The sequence below is a fragment of the Aphanomyces astaci genome (assembly GCF_000520075.1).
Source record: "Aphanomyces astaci strain APO3 unplaced genomic scaffold supercont1.64, whole genome shotgun sequence".
In the NCBI taxonomy this organism is placed as follows: Eukaryota; Oomycota; class Saprolegniomycetes; order Saprolegniales; family Verrucalvaceae; genus Aphanomyces; species Aphanomyces astaci.
In genome coordinates, this window is record NW_009798327.1 from 10,209 (window position 1) to 20,987 (window position 10,779).

General features: G+C 45.9%; 4 protein-coding genes across 8 annotated transcripts in view; 2 read left to right on the forward strand and 2 right to left on the reverse strand.

Moving 5' to 3' along the window:
• Nucleotides 1–1,599, forward strand: part of H257_14886 — a 5,648-nt gene extending 4,049 nt beyond the window's left edge. The window contains exons 14-18 of one of the 2 annotated variants that reach the window (XM_009842794.1): nt 383–528; nt 597–709; nt 812–955; nt 1,009–1,202; nt 1,263–1,599. In XM_009842794.1, coding sequence (XP_009841096.1) covers nt 383–528; nt 597–709; nt 812–955; nt 1,009–1,202; nt 1,263–1,548 — 883 coding nt within the window. In that variant the 3' untranslated portion in view covers nt 1,549–1,599. Of the gene's footprint in view, nt 1–382; nt 529–596; nt 710–811; nt 1,203–1,262 lie in introns of both variants that reach the window. The other variant, XM_009842795.1, reaches the window with a different exon arrangement.
• Nucleotides 1,600–1,881: 282 nt separating this feature from the next.
• H257_14887 (hypothetical protein) lies at nt 1,882–4,216 on the reverse strand. Of its 3 annotated transcripts, XM_009842796.1 has the most exons (13): nt 4,177–4,216; nt 4,071–4,125; nt 3,803–4,009; nt 3,665–3,733; nt 3,558–3,611; nt 3,372–3,492; nt 2,860–3,329; nt 2,660–2,731; nt 2,553–2,612; nt 2,370–2,463; nt 2,201–2,316; nt 2,099–2,152; nt 1,882–2,043 (listed from the first exon to the last, which is right to left on the reverse strand). In XM_009842796.1, exons 1-13 carry the CDS (start codon nt 4,194–4,196, stop codon nt 1,954–1,956), a joined length of 1,482 nt encoding a protein of 493 aa, XP_009841098.1. In that variant the 5' UTR covers nt 4,197–4,216; the 3' UTR covers nt 1,882–1,953. The 3 variants fall into 3 exon arrangements, with proteins under 3 accessions (XP_009841098.1, XP_009841099.1, XP_009841100.1); XM_009842797.1 differs by having other exon boundaries at nt 2,099–2,316; XM_009842798.1 differs by having other exon boundaries at nt 2,099–2,316; nt 2,370–2,612.
• Nucleotides 4,217–4,525: 309 nt separating this feature from the next.
• On the forward strand, nt 4,526–8,261 carry H257_14888. 2 transcript variants are annotated; one of them, XM_009842800.1, is made up of 12 exons: nt 4,526–4,601; nt 4,668–5,016; nt 5,210–5,451; nt 5,940–6,198; nt 6,546–6,686; nt 6,739–6,792; nt 6,844–7,020; nt 7,345–7,436; nt 7,487–7,556; nt 7,637–7,780; nt 7,822–7,951; nt 8,016–8,261. In XM_009842800.1, the coding sequence occupies exons 1-12, from the start codon at nt 4,540–4,542 to the stop codon at nt 8,138–8,140; spliced, it is 1,845 nt and encodes a 614-aa protein (XP_009841102.1). In that variant the 5' UTR covers nt 4,526–4,539; the 3' UTR covers nt 8,141–8,261. The 2 variants fall into 2 exon arrangements, with proteins under 2 accessions (XP_009841102.1, XP_009841101.1); XM_009842799.1 differs by having other exon boundaries at nt 7,637–7,951.
• An 871-nt stretch (nt 8,262–9,132) lies between these two features.
• On the reverse strand, nt 9,133–9,640 carry H257_14889 (hypothetical protein; the record flags this gene model as incomplete). The annotated part of the gene is made up of 2 exons (XM_009842801.1): nt 9,133–9,203; nt 9,238–9,640. 2 exons carry the CDS (start codon nt 9,638–9,640, stop codon nt 9,133–9,135), a joined length of 474 nt encoding a protein of 157 aa, XP_009841103.1.
• Between the last annotated feature and the right edge of the window lie 1,139 nt (nt 9,641–10,779).

Genomic DNA, 10,779 nt, shown 5'->3' on the forward strand with positions numbered 1-10,779 from the left:
CTTGTCATGGCAGTGTACGTACTAGTAGTCGCCATTAAATTGTCCTTTCAGCCAAAACTTGGACTGTCTTATGGCTGTCCAATATACTATCAGTCGATTGGGACTACAATTTGAACTGGACTAGTGCGTGCCCAATTTCAATTATATGTTCTAACTTGTCTTCTGGTTGTCCAATTATATCGGTCGATGGGGAGAACAAAACTATGTATCATTCATTCACGAATGCTGGCCCAATTGCAATTCGATTGATTGACCCCTACATGCATGCGACATCGTTCTGTCCAATATCGACTACCCCTGTGTACGAATCCCCCTAGAGAGTGTTTTGCAATGAAAATTTTACTTTTAAAAAGTCATTTCTGACGTTCTGTTGGTCTTATAGAGGCGATGGTGCCAATGACATTTCGATGATCCGCGCGGCGCATGTGGGGGTCGGCGTGATGGGCCAAGAAGGCAACCAAGCCGTGCGCAGTGCCGATTTTGCGATCCCTCAGTTCCGACACTTGGACAGGCTTCTACTCTACCACGGTTTGTCATGTCCTATATACATTAATAAAATGATAAAATTCAATATTCCAACCATGTTGCGAGGGTAGGACGGATGTCGTACCTAAGGATTACGCAGTGCATCAACTACTTTTTGTACAAGAACGTCGTGTGCACATCGCCCCAATTCGTGTACGGCGCCGTGTCGCTGTTCTCTGGCACGGTAAGCTATCGTTTTCCAAGGGTATTACGCTAAATTGAATGCGTTTTCGACATGTGTCCTATCATGTATATACGTATAGTTGATATGATTCTTGGATTCTAGACGTACTTTTCGTCGCTGTACATTGCCGCGTTCAACTTGTGCTTTACGTTTTTACCCGTGGTGGCCCGCGCGATCGTCGAGAAGACCCTGCCCGACCACATTTCGACGCAGTTTCCAGAACTGTACCACATTGGCCACACCAAAGTATCCTCGCTTTTGTATGTGTTTGCTTGTCCTCAACGTTCCTGATGGTTCAGGTGTCGTTTTCACTGGCAACAGTGGCCAGTGTGGGGTTCGTCGGTGTATTCCACGCGGTGGTGCTCACTCTGATGCCGATCTACTTTTTGGACCACCACCAAGGCGTGCTGCACGTCGACCAGTTCGCCGATGGCGTCGCCACGTACATTGGCATCATGTTAGTCACGTCCATCACGATCAGTTTGCAAACCAAGTACGCCTCTTACGTTGAGCCAAAGACACTGGGGCTGTTCTAAATATGTTGATTTTGTAGCTACTGGACCAACTTGACTGTGATGGCGTACGGCGGATCGCTCCTGGCGTTTGTCGGGTGCTCACTAGTGTACGACGGCATGGAAGGCGACTTGTATGGGTCGTGGATACGCTTACTCGGCAGTGCCACGTTCTGGCTCACGATAGGCCTGAGCATCGTGTGCTGCGTCCTGCCGCCGCTCGTGCTGCAGGGGTATCAGGAGAACTTTCTCGAGTACAAGTCCAACCCGGTCCATATTTTAAAACGCACCAAGCTGCGCATGTCGAGTGGCCGCAGCACGCGATGAAGTAGAAACTATTAATTAATAAATGACAACGATCTTGTCGATTTGATACAATTTTGGGGAGGGGGTGCAATCGAATCGCGCCGACCAAACCGATCCACAATCGATCTGATTGGTTGAATTAAATTGAAAACGTTTTGATTGGCTAATAATTTTGAGCTCATCTGAAGTAGCCAATCAAATCGATTTAAATTCCAACGAGAAACACGCTACAACACGAAATTTCACTCGAAAACTTCATACGTTGTTTTCGACAGAACAATCAAGAGGTTGCACGTATAATGCCCCCAAAATGGTCGAAATGAACTCGGTTTTATCTGTGTATTTGGTCGAAAGGGGCCTAGATGAAAATGATCATGTTATTCTCGTATTTTTCTAGTCGAGCTACGGTCCTGATATTGCCTTATCTTAGCCCACACGAGTCATCTCAAAGGCGGTGCTGGGGAGGTACCCTACGCGGTGGTCGCCACTCTTCGCAATGGACCACCCGCCTTGATCCTAATATATATTGCACCGTCAGGTTTGTTAAAAGCAATCCAACTCAATGACGTACGTCCGATACAATCGTCAGCTTTTCCCCGGCGGCCACGTCCAGTTGGCAAATGTCCTATCGTCATACATTCGATATGGAAAGACGGGGAGAGATGAGGCTTACGCTGGCCACGACTGAGTGCACAGCCGTCGCCGCTTCCTCTCGTGTCGACTGGGACAAGATCAGGTGGAAATAGCACTCGCGACACACAACGTCGTCGTTCACGACCAAATATTCGTCTACAACAAACAAGTGAAACCCAAATAAATATATGGACAAAACCAGGTCGTACTTGTCAAGACCGTGGAACAATCGGTGCAGCGAAAGCAGCGCGGGTGATAGCGCTTCGATATGGCATGCATGATGGCAGTCCCATCCACCAACGCCTACATATTTATATATAATATACATGTATATATTTCTAATATAATTGTTTATAGGTAATGTGAAATCAATAACATCCCAAGGACCATACGTCGTGGCATCCATGGCAAACGCGCCCTGCTTGCGCGTAATAACAGGGCGGGTGGTACATCTAATATTGGTCTTAGCTTTAAGTAGCCAATGGATTCTGAATTGTACCTTGAGGTCAACTTGAGTAAACCCCTTGAGTTCGTCGGAAATGGGCAACGCGCACGCGCTGCACACAAAGCACTACGGCACACATCCTCATATATTATACATGGTTATTGATACAATGCACTAGTAAAATCGTCTTGCAGAATACCAAAGTGCCAAAAATCCATGTCCAAAACACAGCTACAACCGTGTATACAATCTACCTGTTCATGGTATAAGTCCCCCGATGGGACTTGCATGGCGCTGTCGTCCAGGACGTCAAGTCCGCAGGAATGGCACTGGACCGACTGGATACTATCGGAACAGGTTTGACGTGGCTCGTCGAGTTTGACGACTGGCGGGGGCTCGACGTTCGGTTTGATCTGAAGGGGCCACACTTTCACAGACGTGTCGTTCACGGGTAGTTCAGACTCAGTAGTGAAATCTATCGCGAAGTCACTCGTAGAATCCTCCTCATGAGGGCGAATAGGCTCGGCTACATCGGTGGTGGTGTCTAGCGTTCCAGTGACCTCGATTCCTTGGTCGGAGCATTCGACCTTGCCATTACCCTCCAAGGCGAGCGCGTCGTGGTTTGTGATTTGAGTGGAGGATTCGGTATTCGCGGCGTAGGTGATGCTCAAAGCACTTGTGTCTGAGTGGGCTTTTGGGGCTTGCACAGACGATAAAGCAAGAACTACATGTTCAAGTCACAACCAAACTATAAGATAGTTCCAACCTCGTTCCCCGCAACTTGCCACTGTAGACGGTGGCCCGGATGCCATCACCTTTACATGTGTGTCGTGGCAAACTCTGTGGAACCAGCGCGAGTCGTCGTCGATGGCTTTCCCCACGATAGGCTACACCCACCAACCATATATATGCAATAGCATGTTAGGTTATTTGGATAAATACTATCCCGTACCTCATGGCAACCGTGGCACACTCGCAAGCCCACCGCACAAGTCTCGTGGTAAGCCTAACCAATATCATGCTTCAACGAGATATACTACACAAACAAGACGACTTTACCGAATGGTACAGCACAGCCAAAGGATCGGCGTCGTTAATAGATTTTCGGCAGTGCTTACACGTGAGGCACTAGGATAGAAGGGCAATGGTTCACTCTGCTACTCTGCCAAACGACATCGCATAGACACTGTTACGCACAATATCGTGACAAGTAACTTGGTCGCCCCCGAGCTTCCGCGTCGAGTGGGAAGCGCCCACGATGGGGTTGGAGCACACTCCGCATTTCTTGAGCTTTCGGATGCAAAGAGGGCTGTTAAGTGTTGCTTGGACGACCGGCGGGAGGATTGGCGACAGTTCGACGGCAGGACTAGACTCTGCGTGAAAAGATGCCGATGGAGTGGTCACCTGTGTAATTTCATCATGTGTTAGTAGGCCACAAAATAGCCGAACGGTGTGAAGTACGTACGGCGTCGAGTTGGCACTTTGCACAGACAGGCACGCCTTTGAGTAAATCACCACAGCTAAACGATGTCACAGTTAGGTCACAGGAGCCGCGTGAAGGAAGCACCAACCGAGGGCAAAACGCAGGCATCTTTTCGCAATCAGTTGTTCTGCTCTACAAAGTGAAACGTCGCCCATATTATTACCAACAGTCACAACAATACTACATGATAACAGTGAAGTTTGTATTACTGTACTATATGCATACAAACTCTGCATACAGTACAGGGCTTAATTGCCATGTAGACAAAACAGGAGCTGATAACAAGGTGGGGATTTGATGCTTCGTCCTGCTGCCACGTCAGGGCTCGTCATCCCACCAATCCCAGCGAAGGGGTTAATTGAGCCGTGGATTGGTGGATTTATAGCCAATCCAAGGCATTCTTGAAGTTGCACCAATCAATTCGACGATAGATAATACAGACACCAGCATCATGAGCAGCAGCGACCACGACGAACCACCGCAAGCATCGCGTCCATCGGATGGCCGACCCGAGTACGTGTAGCCTATCCGTCGGTGATAGTGTTTATCTTGGGACTAACATGTGTGTCTCCTTCGTAGGCGCGTGCGTCCCCGGCGCTTGGAGCCGGACACGCTCGCGTATCTCCAGGAAGTGAACGCGTCGTTCCTTGAAAACCTCAAGGACGGCGACGTCGAAACCAGTCGCATGCTGCTGTGGAACGTGCTCGAGGAAATCGCGCCGCGCGTAGCGAGTGCCGCGTCCGACCGCCACGCGTGCGAGTTCATCGAAGTGCTGGTGGACCACATGTCGGCGCAGCAGCTGCGCTTCTTCCTACACAAGATGGAGGGGTACTTCAGCCACTTGTGGACCAACCGGTACTCGTCCCACGTGCTACAGCGCCTGCTGTCCAAGGTCGGCACCATCGTCGGCAACGAAGTCAAGGGCGAGGTATGTCCAACTTGATTGGCATGCCAGCCTAGCCAGCCAATACTTGTGACAGTTCAATTGTTTTTTCTATCGATCGATATGTGTTAGCGTTGTGCAGTCGTCACACTATTTAGCGTCATAAACCCCTTCCATGCTTGATTTTCTGGTGTCGATGGTACAATCCGTGACGCAAACACTATTTTTGGGTGTTTAGGCAGACGACGACGACGATCCCGACCGCGCGGCGGACGTGCCGCCCATGTCGTCGCTGATCGTGGCCATGTGCTCGGAGGTGCAGGCCGAGTGGCTGACCCTGATCAACGACGTCAGTGCCAGCCATGTCATGCGCGCCGTCTTCTGCGCTCTGGCGGGCCGGGCGCCAGTGCTCGAGAAGCGCGGCAAGAAGGGCAAACACAAGGCCCTGCAGTTCCAATCAGCCCAAACCACCGCCGAGAGGTCAGTCATAAATAGCATGGAATTCAGTGAAAATTGTATTTAGAAACTGGGGTGAATCGACTATCTGTATCCATTGATGTACCATTTAGAATATATATATATATATATATATATATATATATATATATATACTAGTTTTCGGGGTTTCGGGGTTGTAGCCATTGATGTACCTTTTAGAACATATATATATATATACATATATACTAGATTTATTTTACACAAAATTACCATAAAATATTTTTAATATTTGTGGCAATAATTGAATTACAAACATTAATATTTTCTAAATTAAAGTTTGACGACTAAATTTTGTATATCGTGTCTGTCACACTAATTCATGTCATTCACCCCTGCCACGTTTATTGGGATCTCTTGTAGATCCACGGGTTGTTTTTCTTTTCTGTTGTAGTCTAGTCCGTCATCACACTAATACTTGTCATACACTAATTCCATGTCCATTCGAAAGATACCCATAACCATGTTGATAGTACTAGCGTGCCCCGAGAGTTCGAGGATACATTGTCTGAGATGCTGGAGCTGGTGCTGGGCAGCTCGGACGGGAGGCTCGTGGAGCTCATGTCGGACGCCCACGCCGGCCCGGTGCTGTCGATGGCCGTGCGCGTGGCGCCGTCCGCCGTGCAGTCCAAAGTCATCTTCAAACTGCTCAAGTGGAACGACCCAGAGCGCAGCAGCCAGCGCTTCTACGACTTTGCAGCCGATTCGGTCGCGAGCCACTTTCTCGAGGCTGTACGTACGGTGTCGCACATTGCTATATGAGATTTTCAGCTATACGTTGGATTTGTGTGTGCTGATTATGCACTAAATTCATCGATTGCGATTGGTTGGACATAGTTTTTATATGTCAATAACGTCCACTGTTACAAGAGAGAATCGGATTGGCCACGTGAGATTAGTGTTGTGGGTTTTGATTGGTCAATCGATTTTGCTAATTTAACTGTCATTTCGTCATGCGGTGTATATATACTTCATCGGGTGGAGTTGACGATATTGCTACTGCTGTTGCTGAATATAAATGAATGATAGATGAATCGTTTAGGAGCTGTGATAAATGAACCATTTGGCTGTTTGGGTAGGTGTGCCACTCGTGCGACGAAGACGTGTGGGCAGCTATTTTTGAGCGGTGTCTTCAGGGCCGGTTGCTCGAGTTTTCCGAGCATCCGATCTCGAATTTCGTCGTCCAGAACTTTATCCAGCGCACGCCGACCTCGGATTTGGTATGGCTGCTCCTTGTATACATGTTATGTCTTACCGTACTTTTTATACTAGGCAGAGACCGTGCTGGACGAATTGCAAGGCGCGCTGTGGAGCCTGTTGTCCTCGGTATATATATATATATATATATATATATTGTAATTGACGATGTTTGTGCAGCATCGCGCGGGGGTGATCTGGCGCCTCGCTGAACTGTGCGAACGCTTCAAATTGCGGGAAAAGAGCTTTTTCCTGGCGCTGGTAGCCGCGATTGAAAAGTTGGAGGCCGCGAAACCCGAAGTGGCGCGGCGGGACGTCGTGTCGGCGCTCATCGGGCTCCAGCTGTCCAATAACCAGGTGTGACCTTCATCTATATTATCATTTTACCCATAATTTGGACTTGTGTGTGCTGATAATCTATCGACCGATTCTTTGTACTGAATTTTGTATGTGAAAAGTTGTCTGGTGGTGAATTGAATCACACTAATTGAAGTCACGCTCGAATTCAATGTTGATATTGATTTCCTGCAATCGGATTGTCTCAATACTCGTTCTACTGTACATTTATTGTTTTGTGGGGATGAATTAAATGAATTCAGAGCAATATAAATGAATTCTGTTTAAATGAAGTATTATCTACGAATGGAGCTGACGTCGAGGTTTACATTGCAATGGAATTAGAACTCGCGGTTGACGTTGAATGTGCCCGGGGCGCGCATCGTCGAAACACTGCTTAAGTTCCCCGGCGATGTGTCGGTGCCGTTGGTGCAAAGGTATTGTTGGAATAGATAAGTTTCATCTAATATAGATAAATGAAATGTAGTATCCTCAAGCTCAACTCACTGCAGTTGGTCGCATTGGCCAAGGATTCCACAGGAAGCCGATGTCTTGTAGTACGTTTACACTTATCTTGTATATTCAAATATATTTCTCTGGATGTAGATATATTGATATATATTCTTTCAACCTATAGGAACCGATTTGGGCCAGCGACAACCAAGACGCTAAGCTGGCCTTGTTTGAAAAGCTCCAGGGCCAGTTTGGATCACTCGTGCTGGACCGCAACGGGTCTTTTACTGTGCTCAAGTGCTTTGACGTGGTGTCTGTCGCTGAAAAGGTTATATATATAAATATATATATATTTCTGATATCCGTTAGACTGCGATTGCCGAGGAATTATCCGCCGTGGATGGAAAGTTGGCGGGTAGTCACTTTGCGTCGATGGTGCTCACGCATTGCAACGTGCACGAGTTCAAGTCGAACCGCGAAAAGTGGCTGTCGTCGCATGGTAAGTGGTTGGTTTTTCTGATATTTGTTTGTCCTGGAATGATTATTTATTTTTTCCTTTTTAGAGCGAAAAAAGAAGGTCAAAGAATTGTTTTCCGACTTTATGGACGACCAAGCGCCAAAGAAGAAGCGCAAGCACGACAAAAAAGATGGAAAAAAGTCAAAAAAAAAAGCAAAAGCCGACGAATAAACTGTGGGCAATGTACTCTTCAGTATCTAGTAATAGTTCTGATTCTCGAGTTTCAGCTAAACCATTGCTACAGTAGTACATAAATAACGATACCAGACATCCCTTTGGGGTTTTTAGACGATTTATTGGGGCTTCGGGGTTTATTGACTTCTTCTACTAGTACACTTCTCACCCATTTGTGCTCGTCGGCCATGCACTAACTACTACATAAATTTAGTAACGTTATTGGATTTTTCCCTACTAGAACAACTACCACTTCAAGTAGTCTCACCATGCCAACTGTACATTACTATGCATAGTACTACTGTAGTATATTACTTCGAAGTAACGTTAAAAGTAAAACTCAAAATTTGAGGCAAATGTACTGAACACAACTACGTAGTATATTGATAAGCACAGGAGGCTGCGGGAAATCGTGAAAACTAGTTTTTGGCCTGGGCAAAACCCACAATACGTAACGGTATTCAAATCGACGGGTTGACTTTCAAACGGAAATAGAATACTATTGGCAGTTTACAACATGTAAACATATGTTTACATTAATCTAGGAGCGTACCTCTCAACGTTGCGCTCTGTTATACGAGCCAAAGCGATGTGGAATTCCAGGTTACAGTTAGTTTAGATTGGGTTGTTTAAGGTTGACGAAACCGACGAAACTTCAATAGGTGTGATTTCACCAATACGAAGTTACGAAGTTCATGAATCTGATTACATATTCGTTGAAAACTTGGTGAGAGGTCTATGGACAAAAAAATGGAAGGATTTCGACAGTGTTTTGGTAGGGTTTTTTAGGTCAAATTATTGAATTTTCAGTTTATAAAGTGTATACTGGGCTGTTTACATTTCGAACACACTTTATATTAGAGCAATTTAGCAAGCCGGGAATTTGAGTCAAATTCCAGACTTGACTTCGAGGACATGGACTCGCACACTTCGATAGTTGCACTATGATTATCCGAAATCACACGGATAACGATAAAGCAAAATGTGCATCACACCCGCGGCACGAGTCCTCTTGAAATCAGCATGCCCAATGCTGCTAAAGCTGCGTCTGCTCCGTGCGCTACGCCGTCGGGGTGGCCGACATGATCGTATACCCATCCCGTACGTTCGGTTTAACCTCGCAAAGTACAACGATGCAGAATGCTTGGCCAGCGCGTTCTCGCGCTTTCTTGTTCGCTTGCTCTTGCTGTATTCGCGCATGTCCAATAAGTCTTGTTTGAACATTGTCATGTCGTCATCGTCTTCATAAACGCCAGAGGCACGCATGCTTGCCTGGATGTCGCGGGCAAAGTCGTGGAGAATGGTGTCGCATCGGGCCTGGCAGATGCAGCCAGAGAGATTGGGATCGTACTCGTGCATGGCAACGGCTGCCTTGGCCCACGTTGCAGTGACTTTGTCATGCCCTACTTCAAATGGCCCTAGTCGTACAACCTCCTTAAGTAGTGCCTCGTCCATTTCGTCCGTCCACAGAATCTGCTTTCTGTCCTTCCTTCCCATCGCGCCAGCAACACAGACTTTTCCGACTTGGCACGGCAAAGTCGGTAGGGAAATTGAATTTACCAGCTCTTGCCAGTGATTTTACCGACTTGCTCGAACTTCGAAGCATTACAAATTCGAATTTGCAAGTCGGGAATTTGAATTTCCGACTTGCTAAATCGCTCTATTCATTTGAAATTGACTTGTAAGACTTCTCCAACTTTTCATTCAAAATTATATTACGTTTTGCGGTTTTTCCCAGGCGAAACCGGTTTTCGCGATTTCCCGCAGCCTCCAGAGTACAAGTATTACTAACTTTAAGGTAATGCATCAATTATTGACACTGTTTTTGGTCAAGTTTTGGCCATGACTTCAAATCCCAGTAGCTCCAGAACGAGAACGATTTTTTTAATGCTGATAGCACCACTAGAGAATATAAAATGCCACTATTTTTTTGACATACCATTGAGCATGATTGGAGTACTTTTCAAATTTGTATCGAAATTAAATGTTTTGAACTTTATGGTCACGGTTTTTGAGGTGAACAATTCGTGACACTCCTTCAAAAATTTTATGTTTGTATTCGGTTAAATTAATGTGCAAAATAATTTGATCAAAAATATAATTGCATGCAATTCGCGACACTTCATAAAATTTTACATGAATTTACAGTCCGCGACAATACCGAGGGAACTTAACGGATAATTATCCGGATATATCATATATGGGAGTGCATGTTAGATACAATAAACTGTATAAATCAATACTCAATAAAATAGAGAGGAATGAAAATTGTGTTGCCTCTACCATTTGATACCAAATGCAGTGGAACCAAATACCGGTACTTCGAAGTACTACTCCGTCCCTAATTACCTCCACGTTTCAACTTCGACTCACCTCAAAATTTGACTCATGTACCCAATTTCTACGAAATTTGTACCAATGAGAAGCTGGGAATTCGGTGTTTTGCTTGCTCATGTTTTTATTACAGGTTTGTTGGATAATGTGCACACTGTCATCAAAATAATATTGCTCCTCAGCGCAGAATTAAAAGCACTCACCGGACTTGATTAATGTATGGTCAAATGGGTAACAATATTCATATACAGAGGTAACGTAAACTCTATAATTGTATTAGCTTATATGAGTACTCCTCGCTT